The 25,047-nt window shown below is 42.9% G+C and overlaps 1 protein-coding gene across 7 annotated transcripts in view; it reads right to left on the bottom strand.

Annotated features, from left to right (window-relative positions):
* The window catches only part of NLGN4X (neuroligin 4 X-linked), a 620,760-nt gene that overhangs the window by 271,598 nt on the left and 324,115 nt on the right, over positions 1 to 25,047 (bottom strand). For all 7 annotated transcript variants that reach the window (XM_049872280.1, XM_049872286.1, XM_049872283.1 and 4 more), the window contains one exon: positions 6,903 to 7,702. In XM_049872280.1, the coding sequence (XP_049728237.1) occupies positions 6,903 to 7,374 (472 nt within the window). In that variant the 5' untranslated portion in view covers positions 7,375 to 7,702. The remainder of the gene's footprint in view (positions 1 to 6,902; positions 7,703 to 25,047) is intronic.

Raw genomic sequence — 25,047 nt, 5'->3', positions numbered from 1 at the left:
CATTGTTGAATGTTGGCGTTGATTGGTTAAAACGTATCTCACTGTCTTAACTTAGTCGAAACCAAAAACCGAAACCCATTGCCATCAAGTTCATTCCAACTCATAGCGACCCTACAGGACAGAGTAGAACTGCCCCATATGGTTTCCAAGGAGCACCTGGTGGATTCTGACTGCCGACCTTTTGGTGAGCAGCCGTAGATCTTACACCCTACACTAAGTCTAGTTTCAGTGAAATTGAGAACCCACAAGAGAAAAACCTGGAGATTTACAGCAGCACCTGGGTCACTGCTTCTCCAGTAGGTTCTAAAGCCCAGCAACATCCCTACTCTTCCTCCAAGTAGGTTTCTCAACCTTTACAAAAACTTTGGGGGTAACAGTATCTTTCTAATAAATTTCAATTTTCCGCCACAGCCAGATTGAGGCTAGTTTTAGATTTCTATCACATGGAAGCAATCAAATCCTGGCTAATATAGAAGGCAGGTAATGTTTATCAGGATTTCAGAGAGGATAAGAGAGCAGATCCCCAGGTCTTTCTCCCAAGGAGTCCCTGGGTGGGTTTGAACCTCCAACCTTTTGGTTAACAGCTGAGTGCTTACCCACTGCGGCACTAGGGCTCCAATAGGTTCTAAAGCCCAGCAACAGCCCTATTGGGCAGTTCTACTCTGACAAATGAAGTCACTATGAGTGGAAAATCGACTCGACGGCACCTAACAACAACCAGACGTTTAAGCTATAAATTGTCAGTACCTTTAATTAGTGCTTAGACTTGTCCATAAATGAACTCATTTTATTTGAAAATAGTGATGGGAAGAAAGACCATTTGTCTTTTCTACAACTCTCCCTGAAGCTTGCCTACAGTAAAACCCTGGGTGTCAGCAGGGTCCGGTGATTTAAGAAATTTCCTAACATGATACTGCCAATAACAGACCAGTACTAATTTTTTACTAATAGCCTCTTCCCCATTTCGCCTTAAAAGTCATTTAAAACAGGACTAACGTGCACCAAGTGGGTTAATGCCCACAGATTTCTACACTCACATTTGGTATTTATCACAGTACCACTTGATGAATCCATTCCATGTCTCACACAACATTCAGGGCACAGCTCAACTATTGAGAGTTTCCATCGAGTTCCCCTGAAAAAGATCCATCTCTGAAGTGTCATGGGGCTTTCTTTGTTCCCTGATGGAGACACCTCCAGTTCCAGACTTCTAAGCTTATTAACTGTTCTTCCACACATGTGCACTTTCCTGGAGGGCAGCGCCTGTGTCTGCTCCATCTTGGTTCCACCACAAAGCACAAAGTCTTGGATCTAATAGGTTCTCCATCAATAATCACTCGATGTTTACTCAGGTCACATATTAAAAAGGTCAGGTGCCACATTGGGAGAAAAAGATGGGAAAGATGATTTGTGCTCAGTAATTTCTTCTTCAAGGAGCGGTTGGCAGTTCGAACCCACTCAGTGGCTCCATGGGAGATAAAACCTGGCAATCTGCTCCCAGAAAGTTTACAGCCTAGGAAACCCTATAGAACAGTTCTCCTTTGTCACATGGGGTTGCTCTAAGTTAGAATTGATTCAAAGGCATCCAACAACAACAACATATACATGTATATACAGATAGATAAATGGATGGGTGGGTGGGTGGGTGGGCGGATGGATGCACAGACAGATACATACATACAGACATATGTATATAGAGATAATGGGTGGATGGATAAAGATAGATAGATGGTAGATACATACATACCTAGATACCTAGATAATAGATTAGTAGATGAATGGATGTTTAGAGACAGAGAGATAGATATAGAGTTAGATAGATAGATAGACAGATAGACAGATACATAGATAGGCAGGTAGATGGATAGGAGCCCTGGTGGTACAAATGGTTAAACTATTGGCTGCTAACAGAAAGTTTGGTAGTTAAACCCACCCAGTGGCTTCTTGGGAGAAAAGACCTGGTGATCTGCTTCCATAAAGATTACAGCCCCTATGGGGCAGTTCTACTCTGTCACGTGGTGTCTCTATGGGTCAGAATTGACTCAATGGCAACCAACGACGACTGCTTTAACACTGCCATAACAAAGTGCCACACACTGGGTGGCTAAAAACAACTGACATTTATTCTCTCACAGCTCTGGAAGCTAGAAGTTCAAAATCAAGGTGTCAGCAGGACTATGCTCTCTCGGAAGGCTCTAGCGAAGCATCTTTCCCATGCTGCTCTCCTAGATTTTAGCGTTTGCTGGCAATCCTTGGCGTTCCTTGGCATTCCTTGGCTTGTAGATATGTCAGTCCAATCTCTGCCTTTGACTTCGCTTGGTGGCCATCTCCCTGTGTGTGTCTGTGTCTCTGTATCCAAACCTCCCTCTCTCTCCCCTTACGGAGATGCAAGTCATTCAATTCAAGGCCACTCTATACCATTATGACCTCATCTTATGACATCTGCAGAGACCTTCTTTCCAAATAAGGTCACATGCACAGGTACCAGAGGTTGGGACATGGACATGTCATTTGGGGGTATACCATTCAACCTCTACGCACATCTTCCCTTTCATTTTATTCCTGAGAAAAGTAGAATTTCATCCTTACAGGAATGTGAGTGGCATTTGTTACCATCATACTATGAAAGGGTGATGGCAATGACTCCGCTTCATATGTGTCCACTTCTTCCCCAATGTCTTCAGCCATGGGAGGCAGAAAGGAAGGATGACTGCCACCTAGAAATCTTTCATGGACAAGTCTTCGCATGCTTCTTTGAGGACAAAGAGAGGAAGTACGTCTTCAGGTCAGCTGTACCATGGTTCTTCCCAGTGAAAGTTACTTCCCGATCCTCACAGCACCCCTAATGCATCCGTAGCTTTTCATCCTCACCCTTTGGGTTTAATATGACGTCATGTCTGGGCATTTCATTCCAAATGTGCCTTATATTTTTTCCCTTACTTTTTTTTTTTTTTTAAATTATCATTCTAACCATATGGTTTTCAATGGCCGATTTTTTGTTTTTAGATCACCAGGCCTTTCTTCTGAGGTACCTCTGGGTGGACTTCAACTGCCAACCTTTAGGTGAACAGCTGAGCCTGTTAAGTGTTTGCCCCACCCAACTACCCCTCATCTAACTTTGTAGCCCTCTGACTTTTACACAATAGTGTAGGCCTTTACTAGAAAGCTGGAATGTCCCAATAGACTTTTTGCTTTCAGTCCACCCTTTGAGCGGGATGGAATTCCGAATTCCAGTGCCAACACTGCCATTCCTTCACTTATGAATCAGCGTGGGCTTGCTATTACTTCCATGTCAGATTCAGACTTGCCAGCTTGACTTGCACAATCTGTCTCTAATCCAGCTGGTAAACCAGAGTCTGCACTACGCACCAAAGGCAACTTCTGTCTCCCCCTCTCTGCCTCTGCCTTTCCCTTCTCTCTCTCTCTGTCTCTCTCTCTCACACACACTCACCCACACCTCTCTTCGTTTCTCCATCCCCCTACTCTCTCTCCCCATGTTCTCTCTCTCCCTCTCTCTCCTTCTCCCTCACCCCTTCTCTCTCTCTCTTTCACACACACACACAAAGAACACAAATAATGCTTGTTCAGGCTCTGCCCTTTCCTCACTAACAACAATGATCCCTGGGATACTTCCATTTGGGTTGACTGGTTCTGACCTTACTTGAGCATCTTACAAAAGGTTACATATGCGATCCAAGTTAATTGATTAGTCTGCCACCTTAACAACAACTAGAAAATAATAAAAGTATCAAGTGCACATAATCAATGAAAATTCAAATGATTTACTGACATGTACTAAGTAAGAATAGTTTCAGAAAAGATGCCTAAGTTTCTTAGCTCATAGTAACCATTTACATTACCAGAATCACTATCAGCAAGAACTGAGGTATTTCAAAGGGTCTTGAAAAATTATTCTCTTTGCAGTAGAAAAACGTATATTTTACAAAACCCTTATGCTACGGAGGCATCTGTAATGACTTGCCTCATGCAACTGAATTTTAAATTCAAGGATAAGTAACTGTAAGTAGAAGGAGCCCTGCTGGTGCAATGGTTAAAGTGCTCAGTTGCTAATTGAAAGATCAGTGGTTGGAACCACCGGCTGCTCTGCGGGAGGGAGATATGTTTCCATGAAGATTACAGCCTTGGAAACCCTGCGGGGCACTTGTACTCTGTCTTACAGGTTGCTATGAGTTGGAAATTACTTGATGGCAATGGGATTGGTTTTCGGTTAAGTGTGAGTATCTGGAATAAAGGCTACATTTGTCCATTCTGTGAATACATTCCCACGTTACATGGAAGTAATAACTTTGAATTCAAGCCAGTCTGATCATTGAAGGAAGACAAATAAGAACTGGAGTATCCAGGTGGGATTTGGAATTCCAAATATCCAGTGTTGCTGGCTGTCTACACGGTAAAATAGATGTATCCTATGAAATAAAACATGCCCAGAAGGAAGATCTTTGGAAGAATCAACATGACTCTGTAATTTCAACATATAGATATGGAAGTGGTGTTAATTCGTTTAGCGAATAATCAATGATTAAACATCCGATCCGCCATATTGATTCTCAAGTTTATATACGTATTGAAACACACACACGTGCACACACACACAACTCCTGACCTACTAGGTGTGATCTGTTATTTTTGCAAATATGCAACTCTCACCAGCAAGAATCCAGTATTCACATTCCATGAGGTGATCTAGTCTACCTTCTCAGGCTCCCGTTATGTTTCTCACCATCTTGTCAAGAGCAAGTATGCAGAATCCATCGCCGCTGAGTCCATTCCGACTCATAGTGACCCTATAGGACACAGTAGAACTGCCCCGTAGGGTTGCCAAGGTTGTACTCTTTACGGAAGCAAACTGCCACATCTTTCTCACACTGAGTGGCTGGTGGGTTTCAAATCGCTGACCTTTCAGCACTTAACCTGTATGCAGAATTTCTCTCAAAAACCGAAAGGACTAGTGGAACTGGGTTTATTCTCAGGTTGAGATTGCTTTTTCATAAGGTAATATTTTTCAGGGTTTTTTATAGCCCTAATATCTTATTCCATACTGAACCACAATGAAATGGTCGAATTGATTATGGGTCCCATCCACGAAACTGCACATATATGGGTCTATAGTCAGGGAGGCTATTGATTGTTCTTCACGTGTGGTCTGATCCTCACCTTTCCTACAAGCAGGCTTTGTATGTGACGTGCACTGGTTATCCCTACGGTCACCTCCGTAAAGTCACCGGCTCATGGCACTATCACGTCAGATGTATTATGAAAGCAATTATAATTCTTTATCTTTTTTTTTTTTTCCTTCCTTTTCTGCCTTTCCCTCTTTTCATTTTGTATTTGAATAGTTCCTTGCAGGACAGACTGCACCCCAGGTGGCTGCTTCAATGAAAACTCTAATTGGTTTTGGGTGCCCTTATCCACCTTGGCCTAGGAGCACAAAGCAGACACTTGGGGGCTGTCGTACACCCAGGCGGTTAGGCGCACCCCTCATAAGCACCGCATCCAAATGTCAGTCTAACTGCTCAAGTCACATTCAGACCTCGGCTTTACAAGGTAATTGTGTGTTCTGTCTCCATAACAACGCAGACAGCATGCCAGAAAGGACTGATACAATGAAGCACAGTCCTTTCATTCCTTTCTCTGGGCCTCTCTTTGTGGTCTGTGCTGCTCACTGCCCTCTTTGTTCTTGGGGGCACTCTATGTAGACTACCTAACGGCGTTCGCAAGGGGAACAACCCAAGTGGCAGGTGCAATGAAAACGCTGGAGATCCTTGAATTAACACAGTGGCTCATTTCAGACATTAAGCCAAACCTTAGTGGGAAATATTTTCCAAGACTTGGCACACACACAAAAAAGAAAATTCCCCATAATATAAAAAAACACACAGTAGTTTCTGTAGGAAATAATGTCTAAAATTCCAGTTAAATATATATGGTTTTTACTGGAATATGTATGGCTTTTATAGATACGTGTGTGTGTGTACATATATATATTTATATATACATATTTCATCATAAGCTTTTCCTTCTTCCCTAAAAAATGACATACGCAAATGGTAACTGAGAAATGTGATATCATCGTGGCACCCCTATATTCTGGTTTAGTCTTTATAGAGAAATGTAATTTGAAATCTACACAGGCATGGACATGTCTGAATTTTAATAATATTGACTTAAATCAATATACCGAATGCTATCGTTCTTAGAGATTTTTCACTGTTATTTTACAGAAAACGGCCCTTTCTTAAGGCAGGCATGTGAGTTTCTAACGAAGCTGAAATTATCTGACTATGCACGTGCGTATTTGATTGCGGTGAATATTGGAAGTAAACAAGGTCCACATTTATGTGAACAAAATGGTTTCTAAACGGGAGACTCCGGCCATTTTGTGAAATATACTTTGCTTAGGTATGAAAAAGAATTCATGTTCTTCCTTTCAAGACTCCACAAAGAAAGCGCTAAACTCAGAGCATTAAGGCAAAAAGAATCATCCCCTAACATTTCTTCAGCTTGCAGATTCAACTGTGGCACTTCTGTGCACGCTACTATTTTCCTTCGATTCCTTCCTTTACAGGTATGACATATTAATATAGAACGCTGTCTGCTCCTACTGGTTATCATCTAAAAATAAACACGGTGGCAACGTTAAGAAGACCATATTTGAAGATAATTAAATGCATTAATTATAGCTTTCTTCATCCACTAGACCTTTAGTAAATATAAGCACAACGCATGGTAAGTGACTGCAATAATTGCATAAAGAATATGAAAAAAATAAGTGAGTTCCACAAAATAACATGCACAGGATGTTAGAAAAAAGAAAAACTTCAGGGCCAGTCTCCCCAGACTGAGTAAACGGGTATTGTTTTCCGTTTCAACAAAGGACTTACCGTCCTCTGTGGGCACATAGATGTTCAAGTAAAGGCAGTCTTCATTCTGATCTTGGACGTAAGTCATCAAGGTATCCAAGTTGGCGGTAAACCAGATGGGCAACATATCATGAAGCAAGGACCGCTCATCCAGGTGCTGGGGACACACAGCGGCAAACTGAGTGGCGTTCCGAACACCAGTCCATGAGGAAGGGGGCTCTGGAGGCTGAAATCGCCTCTCCCCGGTGGGAGGTGAGGCATAGGGAACCCCCAAGTATTGCTCCACTGGACCCAAAATCTCATTGGGCAACGGTGTTCTTAGGCCGCGGATTTTGCCGTAATTTGTGTTTACCACCGGGTACTGGGCTTGGCTGTCAATGAGGGTGAACTTGATGGCCAGAGCGGTGATCCACAAGAGGACGTTGGAGTTCAACATGACACAGGCTGGGGTGAAGAACAATGGAAGCCATAGCAGTCCCTTGGGCCTCGACATCTTTCACACACACATTCGCAGGCGTCTCTGTGACACAGCCCCAGGAAGACCCACCACTGTGAAGTAAACCCTCCAAGAGAAAGGGTTAATCTGGGAGCAACAAGCCAAGGGGAGGTGATGAGCTAGGAAGCGTCACACCCTCAGCAGATGGGGCCCAAGGTCAAGAGCAGACACAGACGTGTTCTTGGCAGCCCATGGCGAGAAAGCAATCCCCCCTTTATCTTGGAGCCGGATTCCAGCAAGTACAAAGTTCCAAGGAAGAGGTGACCATCAAACCATTCCCAAGGGCAGCAACTCCTTTTGGAAACTCCCAGACAGAGCCATCAGCCTACAGGGAAGAACAAGCAGAGAATAACGATAAGGAAAAAGCAACCACCACTAAAAACACTGTCTTCTCCATAACAAGCCTCACCATCACTCTGTCCTCCTTGTAAGGCGCTGTGGAGTTGATTAGGACTCATGGTGATCCCATGTGACAGAGTAGAACTGCCTCATAGGGTTTCCTAGGCTGTAAACTTCACTGGTCGCTATGAGTCAGAATTGACTCGTAGGCAACAGGTTTGAGTTTTTTTTTTTTAATCCCTTTACGAGAGCAGATCGCCAGGTCTTTCTCCTGCAGAGCTACTAGGTGAGTTCGAACCACTCGCCTTTCGGTTAGGAGCTGAGGCTTTTGCCACTAAAGCCTCCTTACCATAAAAGTCCTGTTTGTTGGTTGATTTGTATATTAGCATCACCATGTGATAGAAGTTGGCAAGAACATTGGTGGTCTTAATTCTTGTCATATTGCTATATATCCAACCACCTAGAACAGTGCCGGACATTTAGACAACACTCAACAGGTACTTATTGAATGACTGGAACAAATCTCGAAAAGGTATACAGGTTATATAGCTGACTACCATATCTCCTGATTCCACTGTTATTTACAAGACTGGTCAACCAATGGATAAAAAACTAGTTGCCATCAAATGGATTTGTTATGCTCGAGCTCACTGTTGCAGCCACTGTGTCAATCCATTGCATTGAGGGTCTTCCTCTTTTTCACTGACCCTCTAGTTTACCAAGCATGATGCTCTTCTCCAGCGACTGATCTCTCCTGATAACATATAAACAAACCCATTGCTGTCGAGTCACTTCTGACTCATAGTGACCCTATAGGACAGAGTAGAACTGCCCCATGGGGTTTCCAAGAAGCACCTGGTGGATTTGAACGGCCAACCTTTTGGTTAGCAGCCGTAGCTCTTAATCACTATGTCCCTAGGGTTTCCAACCAACATATAGGTACCCCCAAAACTCTGTTTACAAAATTTAAAGAAAATTATCACTTTTCCCTAAGAAGAGATGCATAGAGCTCCAAAAGTTCACTAGTACAGGGAAAATGGGAGTGTGAATTCGAACGACTTAATGAAATGTGGGTATTTACTACATACCACAGAGGCAGCACCAGCTAATGGGAAGAATGTAGGCTTTGGATAAGACTCAGAACCCTGCCACTCCATTGCACAAATCTATGGTCTGGATAATTCATTGTCCTGAACCTCAGACCCCAGTTATAAAAACTAAACAAGATGGGGCATCTCAAGTCTATGCTTCAGTTGCACACGCAACATCAAAAGTCCTTCCTGACTAGAAGCATTGTACGCTTATCCTCACCTTCTTGAAAGCCACAGTGTTCCTTGGAGAGTGTACTTTTCACCCTGCAGTCTATTTAGAAAGCTGAGAGTGCATTTCTGTTACCTTCCTGCTGAACATAGGAGGGGTTAACGGTTCCTTTCCAGAATTTCCTCCTCCGTTGAGTATGTGCTTATGTGGATGGAAAACCTGGCAATGGATACTGGTGATGGGGGGACAACATGATTACTGTAATTGGTGTGACCAAATGGTACATGTAAAAAGTGTTGAATTGGTAAATATTGTGTTAAATATATATATATATATAAATATATATATATAACCACAAAAAAAGATTAATAAAGAAAAGATTTGCCTACGCAATTTATCTTGGGAACGGATACTAGGACTAATACTGGTAGATAAACCACTGTTCACCTGACGTGAAGTAACACTGTCCACCTGTGGGTATTATTACTTATGATCTCTTAGGGATGGAAAACATTTCTTTAGATGTTGCGAGGGGTACGTCTTTAAATACAGTGTTCTTCAACTGGATGGTGCTACTATTATTGAACATTTTAAGCAAAGATTCTATAGAAGAATCCTGGATCGAAAGGGAGAAAACACAGAAGTTCAAATTCTCATGGAATCCAGACTTTCTGAAGCCATGGAGGCTGGATGAACCCCCAAGACTATTGTCCTGAGATAATCCTGAAACCTTCAAACTTATACCAAAAATATCTCCTGAAGTCTTCTTTAAACAAAACTGTCATTTTGTTTTGATTAGTGAACCATGTCTTCCTTGAGCATTGTGCTGTTTTAAAAACTGTGTGGGAGCAAATGGGCAAGAACAACTCAAAAAAGTGGATAGTAAACTTAGGGGGCAGTGAGTTTATGCTAATGGGAGAGAGACAAGTCAGAAAAGGGAGGTGAGAATGGTTGCATAACTTGAAGAATGTAATCAATGTAACTAAACTGTACCTGTACAAATTGTTGAATTTGTGTATGTTCTGCTGTGTATAGTCTCAACAACAACAACAACAGCAACAGAAGAAATTGTTTTAAAAAATACACAAAAGCATTTGTAAGGGATTTCTGGGATACTGACAGCATTTCTGGACTGCAATATAATTATGGATTTTATTTATGTGAACAGTGAGAAGAACGCATAAAACAACTATTTAAAAATAAATAGATAAAACTTATCAGATCTGGATCCACCAGAGGGTAATAGTGCCTTTGGAGAGAAACCCCATAGTAGTATGGAGCATCATCAGAAAACTGGATCAGAGTTGAATGAAAATGCACCAAAAATGCCCATGGGTGCTTTGGAAGTAAAAAATAACATTACACCAAATGGCTGATGTATGTGTTTGCTTCTGTCTTTGAATTCCACCGTAGGCGACATTTGGATTTCTGCCACAAAGCGATCCAATTTCTGAATAATTAAGAGGCAGCCAAAAACAAGGAAGAGACAATGACAAGTTTGGATGCTTCAACATCCCTGAAAGCCCATCAGCTTTTCAACCAGCCTTGCTCTTCTTTCCAAAATCTTTATCACTGTAATCCAAAACCACTGCCCAGGAGGTGATTCCAACTCATAGCGACCCCATAGGGTTTCCAAGGCCATGAATGTCTACAGAAGCAGATTGCCACATCTTCCTCTCGCGGAGCCACTGGTGGTTTCGAACTGCCAACCTTTCGGTTAACAGTCAATGGCTTTAACCGCTGTACCACCGGGGCTCCTCATCACTGGAATAGGTAGTGCCACTAACTTTTCATTTGGACAGTGGGGCTATGTCTGTGAGCCCAAGGACTCTCTCTGGGCTTTAGGCAAAATGGCGGGTTGTACTTGTTGGGAAGTGAGGCTGTGTACAAAGGATCAGGGAAGGAAGATAGCCATTCAATAAATACAAAATGCTAGGAGTTCAAACACAGACCCGTTCAAGACTCCCAGATACTTTAGCTCTGGTGTCAATCAGCTATTAGTATTGAGCAATCCAAAAGCGAGTAATTTGAAATCATTGGGTTTCACATTACTGTCTGATTACTACTGTTTAAGGGCAAAATGAGAGAGGCCACCCAAGCCACTCCACAGGCCCTGGACACTAGGGTTCATTACGTGTAGAACTCACTTGGTGGGTTTGTCCCAGGTCTTACAAAAAGAATTCTGTGAGGAATTATGCCCCACTCTCTAAGTTCTTGAACTCAAAGCAGATGAGAGGACCTACAAATGATTATGTATCTGTTAGGTCATACCAGTATGGCATATTTATGAACAAGTCGGTCACTCTCAGTCTAAACCCACATCCCCAGAGGGTTCTCAGGGGAAGGAAGAGACCTGGACATGGCCCAGATCTAAGAGAAAGAAAGCAGGGGCATCTGAGAACTAACTAGGACCCAGGCGATGCTGTTAGTTGTCTTCCAAATGGATCCAGCTCGTGAGAACTCTCCACAAAACAGAAAAACACATTGCCTGGTCCTGCACCACCTTCAGGATCGTTGGTATGCTTCAGTCCCTTGTTGTGGCCATTGTGCATTTTGAGTGCCTTCCAACCTAGGGGGCTCATCTTCCAACAGTCCATTGGACAATGTCCTGGTGTGATCCATAGGGTTTTCACTGGCTGATTTTTGGAAGTAGACTGCCAAGCCTTTCCTCCTAGTCTGTCTTAGTCTAGAAGCTCAGCTGAAACCTGTCCCCCATGGGTGACTCTGCTGGTATTTGAAATACTGGTTGCATAGCTTCCAGCATCACAGCCACACACAGGCCCCCACAGTGTGGTATATATATATACATGTTACCTTCAAATATTTAGCCACGTTTAAATTTTTAACATTACAATAAATATTGATTCTAAAAATAAACCTATTGAGTGTCCATCACCATCATTAAACAATACTGGCAAATTTAACTGGTATATATTCGTGGGAGAAAAAATTGAATTAAAATAAAATAAAAAATAAAAGACCTCCCCTGTAAGATTCACAGACTGAGACAAATTCCACAACAGGTGATACATTGTTATTCATATTTGCATGTGTGTGTGTTTTCCTCTTTTTTTTACCAAAATAAAAAAAAGAGGTCACTACAAAATGAATCTCTTTGAAAAAAATTCTAATTAAAAGCAAATATAAATGTTAATATTGAAAAACTTTTAAAAAGTCATAATTTCACTGAATATTTATACTTCCGGATTCCACAAAGGGCGATTTGTTATTATTGATATATATTTGTATTTGTTACCTTTTCCCCAAAATAAAAAAAGGGAATACTATAAAATAAAATGTTTTTTAATAAAAACTCTAATAAAAAATAATAATCATAACATCACTGAATATATACAATTTGGGTATTAAGAAGGACTTTTTTATAGTTTATGCAAAGAAAGCCCAAACCATAAAATCTTAGAATTGTATTTCAACTCGATTTATGACTTGATGGGTATTTTACAATAATGCCCTACTGGCTGTTTATTGTAGCTGAGGTTGTAATTAAGGCTGTTTATTGTAGCTGAGGTTGTAATTAAGACAAGGTTTAGAAAAAAAAAAAAAAATTTTTTTTTTTTTAGCCGATTCAGGCACATCAGAATGTGAGTCCAGATAAAAGTTGCAAGGATTTTCTCCCCAAAGAACACGTCACTCAAATTCTGATTGCCTTAATTTTAAAAATATAAGTAAGCCCTAATTAAGTGTATTTTGATAGTTTGGGCTTATAAGGAATACAGTGATGCCTCCTGGGTGTTTATGACCTTTCCTTTCTATGGCTGTGTTAATATATTTGAAGACAGGGAACTTGGTGGATGCATATCTTTTAAAAATTGAGAGAATAAATGAAGTGGGAGCAGCAACCCTTCTTTTCTGCCAAGAAGCTGCGGACGAGCAGCTTTGAGGAGGGGAGGCTTGGCAGAAGCAGAGGAGCTGGGAAGATTCCATTCCATCTTGCATTCCAGGGCATCGGGAAAACGAAAGCAGAGGACCGCGGCCCTTGTCCAAACCACTGAGCATGTACAACAGTCTTGCCATCATGTTGGCCAAGAAAGCACTGAAGAGTTATTCCCAAGACTGTGTGCAACCTGTAGACATTTCTTGTTTTCCCTTTCTTGTGTTTCTGGGGGACAGACTAATTTTGATTTCATTTTTGACTAATTTTTACTCCTTAAACTGTATATTCTTGTTGTTCTCTGCCGTGGCATCGGCCCCCGGCTCATGGTGACCCCATGCCCAAGAGAACGAAACATTGCCAGGTCCTACACCATCCCCATGATGCGTTGTGGATCAGACCTTTGTGATCCACAGGGTTTTCGCCGGCTGGTTTTTAGAAGTAGATCACAAAAGGCTTTCTTCCTAATCTTTCTCAGTCTGGAAGCTCTGCTGACACCTGTCCAGCATCACAGCAACACATAAGCCTCGGGTGACAGACAGGTGGCGGCTGCGCACCAAGTGCGTTGGCCAGGAATTGAGCCTGGGTCTCCCTCGCAGAAGACAAGAATTCTACCACCACTGCCCCAAACTGCACATATATATGTATTATGTATTTAGTTAAATATGTCACACACACATTGAGCTGTGTGTGTGACTTACATAAAACCAAAAAACTCTTCGCCATTGAGTAGGTTCCAACTCATAGAGACCCCATAGGACAGAGTAGAACTGTCCCACAGGGTTTCCAAGGGGTGGCTGGTGGACTCCAACTGCCGATCTTTTGGTTAGCAGCCACGCTCTTAACCACTGTACCACCACGGCTTCATGACATACATACACATATGTATATATAAAATCAAAGCAAAACCAAACCCACTGCCATCGAGTTGATCCCAACTCATTGTGACTATAGGACAGAGGAGAACCGCCCCAGGGGATTTCCAAGGCTGTAATCTTTATGAAACCGAATGCCACATCTTTCTCCCGTGGAGCAGCTGATGGGTTCGAGCTGCTGACCTTCTGGTTAGCAGCCAAGCATTTTAACCACTATGCCACCAGGGCTCCTACCCATATATATGCACACACGCACATATATCTCCCTGGGTGGCAAAAATGGTTTGCAATTAATTATTAACCTAAAGGTTGGAAGTGTGAACCCACCCAGTGACACAACAGAAAAAAATCTGGAGATATACTTCTGTGACGACTCTACCAAGTAAACCCTATGGAGCAGTTATACTCTGAAATACACACAGTCATCATGAGTTGGAACTGGCTCTATGGCAATGGTTTCCTTGTTTTTTTTGTGTATATTATGTGTGTGTGTGGTGTGTATGTATATAAATACACATATATATGCATATGTGTGTGTACTGTTTCATATTCATTGTTATTTTGCAATATAAATTTTATATTGTAAAACAGATACTTGTTTATATAGGTTTTTTAATTCAGAGATATTTGTTTTCACAGATTTTACTTAACTTTATGTTCTCATGCATTATCAAAATACCCTATATTTGAAAAGTGCAGAAAAAACAAACTGTTTTCTCTAAGGTTGTGTTACCAGTTCAAAGGAACAGAAAATATGCCCACACATCCCATAAAAAGCACAAGAGTCCCTAGGGACCCCAGAGGTCATGGCCCCTGGACCCTCTGTTAGCCCAAGGCTGGAACCATTCCTGAAGTCAACTCTTCAGACAGGGATTGGACTGCACTATAAGACAGAAAATGATACTTGGCTCAAGTAGACACATGAGACCATATGGGCAGCTCCTGTCTGGAGGGGAGATGAGAAAGCAGAGGGGGACAGGAGCTGGCTGAATGGACACAGGAAATACAGGGTGGAGAGGAGTGTGCTGTCACATTGTAGGGACAGCAAATAGGGTCACATAACAATGTGTGTATAAGTTTTTATATGAGAAACTGACTTGAATTGTAAACTTTCACTTAAAGCACAATTTAAAAAAAAAAGCACCAGGGTCCCAAAGGCATGCCTGGGGCAAGGAGTCAGATGACCCAAGTTAGCCACTGCCTTGATCCCTAATTGTCCAAGTGACCTTTAGGGCATCACTCAGTGCCCTGGACTCCAGCTCCATTAGCTGCAAGATGAGAGCTCGTTCCCAGTGATCTCTGCAGCTGCTCTCAGCACAAGGATTCTCTGAAACCTTCGCCTGCTATCTTCAAAGCCACCTGAGGATGAAATACAGGAGGCTGTGGGGACAGAAAATTCTCCAGTTAAGTAAGAAGAAGCCACAACGTAAGAAAGATAATTGCTCCTGAAGAAAAGGGGAAATGATACTTGTGTCTGAAGGAGCTTAAGTAGCCACATTCTTTAAAAAAAAAAAAAAATTCAATTCCAAATAACGTATAATAGGAGGCCACAGATATGTCAGCCAATTTGCATTTACTTAAATGGGCAAAGACCATAAAAAGTGATTAGTATTTGTACTTGGCAAACAGAAGGCCCTCCAGCAATGCTTATTAAATTAAAATGAAAAGATACAGAAGGAACCTGGATACTGAAGACAGACACACTGCCAATGCTAGGTTTCATGGCACCTTCCTTAGCTTGTCTCCTGTGGGTGCCACAAAAAACCCTACCTCAAACAGCTCTGCTTAAATTCCCACCATAAATCTCCCCGAGGCTCCATGTTCTAGTTCCTATGGTTTATGCCCATAAGAATTCCATCGGGGTGAGTGATAATTGGACTTGCTCTTTTACACAGCAGTAAAGACAGGTAGACTCAGGCATTTTACTAGATTTGCCCAACTTCGGCTAAGCATAATTTAAAAAGTGCTCTTTTAAGAACGATCTATTTGGGATCAAATTGACAACAGCAACTCGAAAGTTTAGATTGAAGTCTTAGGGGTCAGTGAGTTTATGTCAGTGAGGGTAAGACAGCCCAGAAGAGTGGGGTGAGAATGGTTGCACAACTTGAAGAATGTAATCAGTGTCACTGAGTTGTACATGTAGAAACTATTGAACTGGTGTATGTTTTGCTCTGAATGTTCTCAACAAAAAAAGAAAGGAAGGAAGGATAGGAGGAAGGAAGGAAGGAAAGAAGAAAAAAAAAGAAAAAGAATTTAACACCATTAAAAAAAATTGTTGAGAACCGGTTTTCAGAACCTGCACTTTTGCGAGCAAACTAAGGAATTCCAGCTGCCAGGCAATCTCTTACCATTTCCTGTGAGAAGATTACCCATAGCTTTGTTGTTGTTAGTTACCATCAAGTTGATTCCAAGTCATGGTGACCCCACGTGAGCAGAGTAGAACTGCGCTCCATAAGGATTTCGAGGCTGTGACCTTTCTGAAGGAAATCACCAGCCCTATCTTCCAAGACACCCTGGGTGGGTTTGAAGTCTCACCTTCAGACTAGTAGTTGAACGCTTAACTGTTTGCACCACCAGGGACTTTCTCATAGCTGTGCAGGGTGAGCAAAAGTTATCTTGATCATTGAAAGGAAATATTTAAGACAGAGGGAAAATTGAATGAGTTGTCCTGCACAGAAAACTGCCGGCTTTAGTAAGAAAAGAGCATTTCATTTATAAATAGCACGGGCTAATGGAGCTAGTTCCTTAGAACCAGTAGGACCCCCACCCCAGCTGATAGTGGGTCTGCTGATGGCTGAACGCTTAGATACCTCGAAGGAAACCTCAGTAACATCAACTTCATCCTCCCAAGTAAACACAGCCCTGAGAACCACCTCCAGTGGTAATGATGAGAATTTCTCTGTCTTTGACAAGTAGCTTTGAAATTGCTGTTCTTAGCGTCTGCTAATGAACTATGCAATGTCCAAGGAAAAGAATGTCTTTAGAACTGTTCCCGAGACACCACCTACTCAAGGACCAGTTCCATCTTGCATAACACCAGCTGGAGCACTACCCTACTTTTTCCTGATTTGTGTAGCATGCATTCTATTTGCTAACATTGCTTCATTTCATTTATATTATTTTTTTAAGTATTTTGTTGTGTTTTTAATGAAAATTTACACAGCAAATTAGGCTCTCATTTGAACATTTCTATACAGATTGTTCAGCGGCGACATCAGTTACATTTTTCACAAGATGTCAACATTCTGTTAAATCGCATGCCGGTTGTTTCATTTCCGGTAATCCAGTTTCCCTTCCCCCTTATCTTCTCATCTCGGCTTTAGAGTCATTGTTTACCTTTTGCCCTCATATAGATGGTTTTTTAATGGAGGCCCGTACTCATCGGTACTACCCTTTATTTTGTGTGCCAATCTGTTATTTTCCTAAAAGGTGACCTCAAGGGCTAGTTTTGGTTCAAGGTTTAAAGAGTATCTCAGAGCAATAATCTCATGGAGTCCTGTAGTCTCAACGGGTCCAGTAAGTCTGGACTTTTTAAGGAATTGAGCTCTGTTCCACATTTTTCTCCAGTTCTCTCAGGGTTCATCGATTGTGGCCTTGATCTGAATAGTCTGTAGTGGTAGACGGGCACCATCTAGTTCCTCTGGTGTTACTTCATTTTACATATAGAAGTTGTTGTTTGGTGCCATCGACTCATAGTGGTCCCATGTGACACAGTAGAACTGCCCTGTAGGATTTTCTAGTCTGTAATCTTTATGGGAGCAGATCACCAGGTCTTTCTCCCGTGGAGCTGCTGGTTGGGTTTGAAATGCCAATCTTTAGGTTAGCAGCCAAGAACTTCACAATAATAATCGTTGGTTTCTTTATGTTTGTTTGTTTCATATAAGTGAGAACAAATACTATTTGTCCTTTAGCAACTGAGTTATTTCCCTCAGCATAATGTTTTCAAGGTCCATCCATGTTGTGGCATGCATCAGGACTTCATTTCTCTTTAGGGCTGTGTAATATTCCATTGAATGCACAGATCACATTTTGTTTATCCATTCATCTCTTGATGGGCATTTTGGTTGTTTCCATCTTTAGGCTAATGAGTGAAGTGCAGCAGTAAAGATTGGTCTACAGGTTTCGGTTTGCATTCCTGCTTTCAATTATGTTTTCTTTCATGTGTTTCTGATGGTATAGACTCGCTGACAGAGACAAAGTGAGGTGCTTACATGGTGTGGGGCCACAGGTTACTAAACAATCCTTATTTCACGTATTTTACTTCTTGAGCAGGAGTCTGTCTAATCTCCTGGGAAAAGTAGGATTTATGTTCAGTTTTGAAACTTACCACCTCCATCCATTCCCCCAAATGTCCTGTCTGCACTCTAGTGAACCTTATTCATGAGAACAGACTCATCCCCGGTGATTTAGAGATCAAGGGAGGTTTTTCCTGCCTTTGGGTCAAAACCTAACTGAGAACGTGCCCACAGCATCCAAAACCAAAACAACAAACCAGTTGTCACGGATTCACCTCCAACCCATGGCGACGCCATGTGTGTCAGAGGAAAACTGTGCTCCATAGGGTTTTCAGCGGTTGATGTTTCAGAAGCAGATTGCCAGGCATTGTTTCCAAGGCACCTCTGGATGGCTACAAACCACCAACCTTTCGGTTAGTAGTCGAGCGCTTAACCTTTGCACCACTCACGGGCCCTTCTGTCTCCTCCATCACTGGGAACTGACCAGGGCTTCCAAGGTCCAGAATTGAAGGACGAGACAGTTTTAAAAACACCTGTATCTCCCATCAGCCTGGGACGTGAGAAAGGAAGAGAGGCTGAAGGAAGGATGGATTGCTTTTATATGGTCTTTCTGCATGGTCTTGTAACTCCCATTAAATGATTGTGTTGGACTATGCAAATAAGGTGCTTTGGGCCCACCAAGGGGATTGAACAGCTTGGCAATAATATAAAGAAGGTGCACAGCCCCCTTGTTGTTGTTAGGTGCCATTGAGTCAGCTCTGACTCATAAGAACCCTATAGGACAGTGCAGAATTGCCCCATAGGGTTTCCAAGTTGCAGCTGGTGAATTTAAACTGCTGACTCTTTTCGTCACAGCTGAGTTCTTAGCCACTATGCCATTGGGGCTCCATTGTGAGGGTGTAGGACCAAGTAAATAAGGTGTATGGAACCGTAACAAGAGGATTCATCAGTTTTTCATCCTGCTAGGCTTAAAATGAGCCATCCTAGAGGTGGAAAGGGCGAACCTGACTACCACCAAGAAGAAGAGACAAGAGTGGAATGTGTCTTTTGGGCCCAGGGTCCCTGTACTGGGGAACTCCTAGACCCCGGAGACAGAGAGCACGATCACACCACAGATGGCCAGAGACGGTGAGAGCTGTGGCAGAGAAATGGTGGCAGCAGAACTAGAAGACTGGCAGAAGAGAGTGCGGTGGGTTTCCTGGCCCGTGGAGTAAGGCGCTTACAGTAAGTGTGCCAACTCAGGGATGGAGAGAGCCAAGTGCCTTGGGCAAGAGGCTTGCTGGCACAGTGGGGTGCCTCCAGGCATTTGTTAACGGATCTAGGCTTGCTGATCTACAGAGTGAGAGAGCTGAGTGCCTTCAGGCCGAGGGTCCTGGCGGAGTGGGCTGCCCCCGGGTACTAACTGGCAGAGCTAAAGAGCGTGTAAGACTTTCCCGAACAGAGTAGAGGCCAGGCAGAGGGGCCGAGGGCCAGAGGGAGGCATGCCTGCGGCAAAGCTGAGAAGAGACTGTCTTAATGGAAGAGCTGTATCCCGAGGCATTCCTGGTCCTGCATTGTAACCTGTTACTTCCCTAATAAACCCATAACTGTGAGAATGGTCTGAGAATTCTGTGAGTTTGGCCATTGCAATGAATTAGCAAACCCAGCGGAGAAGGAGAGAGTACTCTGGGAGGAACGACTGGTGTCATAATTGTGAAAGTGTTGGAGAGAGGAGGCATGTCTGACCTCCATCTCACAGGGATCAGCCCTGGGTTGCTGCTGCTAATGACTGTGTCTTCCCTAGTGAAGTTAAAGGAGTTCAGACACCTCCACCACACCATTTTTACAGAAGGGTAGAGTTCAGGAAGAAAGGAAGGAATAAGAAGATCTAAGTCAAGAGAGGGGATTACGGCAAAGTCAGAACTATATGATGGGGGCCAAAGGCATCTCCTCATCCATCTATCTCCAAAGTCTTATAAATGTTAAATCATAGTTCATTGAAATGAAGTGCGTTTTATCAGAAACGGCAGCAAATGGCTCTCAAAATGAATTGACCTCGAGGCTTTCAAATTTTTAAAAATAATAATGGTATGAAGATGCTAATGAAGTAGATTCCTTACTTTCTCACTGGACCCAAAAATAAGTCACATGGTCTACGCCCTAGATTAGACCCTAGTTACATTACGTCCTCCATCTTGGGCAAAACACTGACCTAAACACGCAGATTTTTTAAAAGAAATTAACAAATAAATACTTTTCCTCTTCACAGCCCTGTCTTGCAGAAGTTCCTTGCTCAGTGTCCACAAGACCCCCAACCCCTACCCCCTGTGCCCTTGGATAGAATCTGTGGGTTCCATGACTTTGGATGGACAAGAGAAGGTCCATCGTTACCCTCACTAAGCTGGAACTGAAAGTCAGCATTTCCTTCAGTTATGAACACAGGCATCCGTGATGGCTAATGCAGCAACTGGCTATGCTAGATTCTCAGTGGTTGGGCAGACACTGGGCTGGTTGTTCTTTCATAATGGGATGCTGCGATGTAACACAGTGTTATGTTGTTGCTTTGTTAGGTGCCGTCGAGTCAGTTCTGACCCATAACAGCCCTATTTACAACAGAACGAAATGCTGCCAGGCCCCACACCATCCTCACAATCGTTGTTATGTTTGAGCCCATTGTTGCAGCCACTATATCAATCCTCCTCGTTAAGGGAATTCCTCTTTTTTGATCACCCTCTACTTTACCAAGCATGATGTCCTTCTCCAGGTACTGGTCCCTCCTGATAACATGTCCAAAGTATGTGAGATGAAGGCTCACCATCTTTACTTCTAAGGATCATTCTGCTATACTTCCTCCATGATAGATTTTTTTCATTCTTCTGGCAGTCCATTGTATATTCAGTATTCTTCAGTAACACCATAACTCGAAGGCATCAATTCTTCTTTGGTCTTCCTTATTCATCGTCCAGCTTTTGTGTGCATATGAGGCTATTGAAAATACTATGGTTTGGGTCAGGCGTACCTTAGTCTTCGAGATGACATCTTTGTTAACACTTTAAAGAGGTCTTTTGCAGCAGATTTGTCCAATGCAGTGTGTGGTTTGATTTCTTGACTGCTGCTTCCATGGCTGTTGGTTGTGTATCCAAGTAAAAGGAAATCCTTGACAACTTCAATCTTCTCTCCGTTTGTCATGATGTTGCTCACTGGTCCAGTTGTGAGCATTTTTGTTTTCTTTATGTTGGGGTGTAATCCATACGGAAGGCTGTAGTCTTTGATCTTCATCAGTAAGTGCTTCAAGTCTTCTTCGCTTTCACCAAGCAAGGTTGTGTTGTCTGCATATCGCAGGTTGTTAATGAGTCTTTCTCCAATCCTGATGACACATGCTTCCTCATGTAGTCCAGCTTCTCAAATTATTTGCTCAGCCTACAGTATGATGAAAGAATACAACCCTGATGCACATCTTTCGTGATTTTAAACCACTCGGTATCCTCTTGTTCTTTTTGAATGACTGCTTCTTGGTGTATGTACAGGTTCCACATGAGCACAATTTAAGTGTTCTGGAATTTCCATTCTTTGCGATGTTATCCATAATTTGTTATAATCCACATAGTTGAATGCCTTTGCTAGTATGTAATGTAACGCAATGTAGTGTAATCAGCTTCCATAATGTAATGTTAGGTAATGTAAGGTAATCATCTTAAATAATATAAGGTACTAAAATGATATGTCATCACCTTCCATAAAGCAATGTAATGTAATGTAATCATCTTCCATAACGTAATGTAATGTAATTACATTCCATAATGTAATATATTCAACTTCCATAATGTGATCTGATGTAAGAAGCCAATCAGTTGAAATGGGAGTGTCCATGAGCACGTGGCCTGCCTCTGGTATATAAACGTATGTTCTGGCAGAGTTTCCCCCCTTGACCCTGCACTCTTTTTTACCACCTGACCTTTGGTTCCTAGGATGTAAGCCTGCAGAGGCCTCCAGCCTGCCCACTGACCCATGGATTTGGGACTTGCCAGCCCCCACAACTGCATGTACCATTTCTTTGAAGCAAATTTTTCCATGTATATATATTTCACTGGTTTTGGAGCCCTGGTGGTGCAGTGGTTAAACGCTTCAGCTGCTAAGCAAAAGGTCGGCAGTTCGAATCCAGCAGTATTCCTTGGAAACCCTATGGGGCAGTTCTACTTTCTCCTATAGGGTTGTTATGAGTCAGAAACAATTCAACAGCAAGGAGTTATATCTGTTTTGCTGGTTTCAGTCCTCTGGAGAGCCCAGACTGAGAGAGCATCACATACCCACTCACAGACACACACACACACACACACACACACACACACACACACACAGTAGTAACAGAAATCCCTGCAGCATTGTCTTCAATAGAGCACACAGATATTTTCCTATCTAATTATTGCAGATATCTCCACATCTGTTCATGCTCACCAGAATCGGGAGTTTCTTAAGGAGAGCTGTTTATTTAATACACAGTAAAGAAGACCATATGTTACCACAGCATATTTTAATAATATTTTGATGACTATCTCAACATCATTGGTTTCCTTGAAAACTTGTTTATCTCATCGTGTGCATTAAAAACATTGTTTTTGAAACAGTGTATAGTTTTCACCAAACTGACAAAAAGTGCGTGCATCTTTGAGTATCCCTGTGGTGTGTGATAAAAGGTTCTGTCACACAGAGATACACAAATAATACAGACACACACAAACCACACGCACACAAACATAGCACATACACGGACCACACACACACCACACATACATGCACACATCACACACACTCAAAAACTCACACATGCACACACATAATACAGACTCATACACACACACACCCACCACACAGACACACCCTACATACACACACACCACATACACACCACACACACACCACATACACACACCACACACACCACACACACCACACACACCACACACATACACTCACAGACACATATACACATCACACACAGCACACACACATACACTACACACACACTCACAGACACACATTGCAGACACACAGCCCACACATACTGACAGACACATACACACAACACACACACACTCACAGACACATACACACATCACACACACATCAAAGATACACAACACACACATACACACACACTCACAGACACATACACACATCACAGATACACAACATACACACTCACACATACACATCACAGACCACAGGACATACACACAGCACGCACACAACACACACACACTCACAGGCACATACAGACACACAGTTCCCACACCACACACAGCTCCCACACCACACACACGCACATACCACACACATACTCACAAACACACACCACACACACGCCCACAGACACAGACACACAGCACACACCCACAGAGTTGAGAACCCTTACCTAAGTATTGACACTACTAATATACCAAAAAAAAAACCAAACCCAGTGCCGTCGAGCGGATTCCAACTCATAGCGACCTGTATTTCTATCTATGGTGAATGAAGCCTGTGAACCGGAACTGGGTGGGGCTGCCTTGTTTTTCCGGGTCTCACAAGTGTTCCACCTTGAACAGGGGGCAGTCTTGCTGCTTTTCTGTGGCTCTCTATTAGTGGAAGATACTTGAGTTTTCCTTCTGTCACAGGTTTCTGATTACGCAGGTTCTGGCTTTCCCAGGTTTTACCCTGCCACGTTCTGTGGGTAAAGCCAAGGTTACAGGATGACTTTCTCCTGGTGGGTGAGGCACATGAGGGGCCCCTTACTCAACCCTCTCCTACAAGGCTCATTTGGCTCTTCTTCACTTCTCCTGGACTCTAGCCTTCGGCAGAAGAACTGCCCTACCGTTGATGGTGAACATGCCACCTGGAGGCCTGGCCTTGCTTCCCTAGCACCTCCCAGGTCAGGGGCATCTTCCTAGCCATCTCCCCATTGAGCTTTGGTGGAGCCTGAGCAAACCTCAGCTTGACTTCCCAGAGGCCAAGGGTGTGGGCACGCCAAGTGGCTAATGGGAACACGGGATCTTCTCTCCCCCAAGAAATTAAACAGCTGTCTGGGCCACTTAGATAAGGTGGGGGGATGTCTCCAAGACCAGGGCACCTCTAACTTTCAGAGAGATTCTAGCAACTATGTACTACTTCTCTCTCTGAACCAAAGCACCTTAAATGCCAAGTCTGCAAGTTGAAAATAAAGGAACCTTAAGTATTCACAAGGAACCGTGGTGGCGCAGTGGTTAAACGCTTGTCTGCTAAGCAAAGGTAGACAGTTCAAACGGACCAGCCGCTCTGTGGGAGAAAGATGTGGCAGTCTGCTTCTATAAAGATTATACCCTTAGAAACCTATAGGGCAGTTCTACTCTGTCCCGGGGGGGTGCTATGAGTTGGAATCGGCTTGATGGCACACAGCAATAAAATATGAACATGCTTTTCCATATGTCAATACAAAGAAAATCATACTTTATGTAATTTTCCATTCTAGCCAGTTAGCCAATTTCTGCCAAGTCTCCTCCGACTCACAGTGACCCCAGGTATGTCAGAGTAGAACTGTGCTCCACAGGGCTTGCAGTGTCTGAGCTTTCAGAAATAGATTGCCAGGCCTTTTTTACAGTGCACCTCTGGGTGGACTCAAACCTCCTGCCGTTTGGTTACCAGTAGAGTGTGTTAATGGCTTGCCCCACCCAGTATTTGCATTCTAAATGCCACGGATTAAAGGAAAGAGTGAAAATGTCCAAAGAAGTGAAGGTTAATTACTTTGCCACCATATGCTGTGCACTGGGAGTTCCTACTCAGTAAAGCCTAAGGAAAGGAATCCAGGGACCAACAGATAGGTAACAGAATACATAAACCTGCTGCTTCTCTACCCCCACCGTACCCATTCCATGTGTGCCACTGTTAAGAGAAAATATGATAACAGGTTAAATGTTATAGGGAGCCCTGGTGACACAGTGGTTAAGAGCTTGGCTGCTAACCAAAAGTTCGGCAGTTCAAATCCACCAGCCGCTCCTTGGAAACCCTGTGGGGTAGTTCTACTCTGTCCTACAGGGTCACTATGAATCGGAATCTACTGTATTTCAACCAGAAATGT

This window comes from Elephas maximus, chromosome X, assembly GCF_024166365.1.
Source record: "Elephas maximus indicus isolate mEleMax1 chromosome X, mEleMax1 primary haplotype, whole genome shotgun sequence".
In the NCBI taxonomy this organism is placed as follows: Eukaryota; Metazoa; Chordata; class Mammalia; order Proboscidea; family Elephantidae; genus Elephas; species Elephas maximus.
This window is presented reverse-complemented; position numbering and strand designations above follow the sequence as displayed.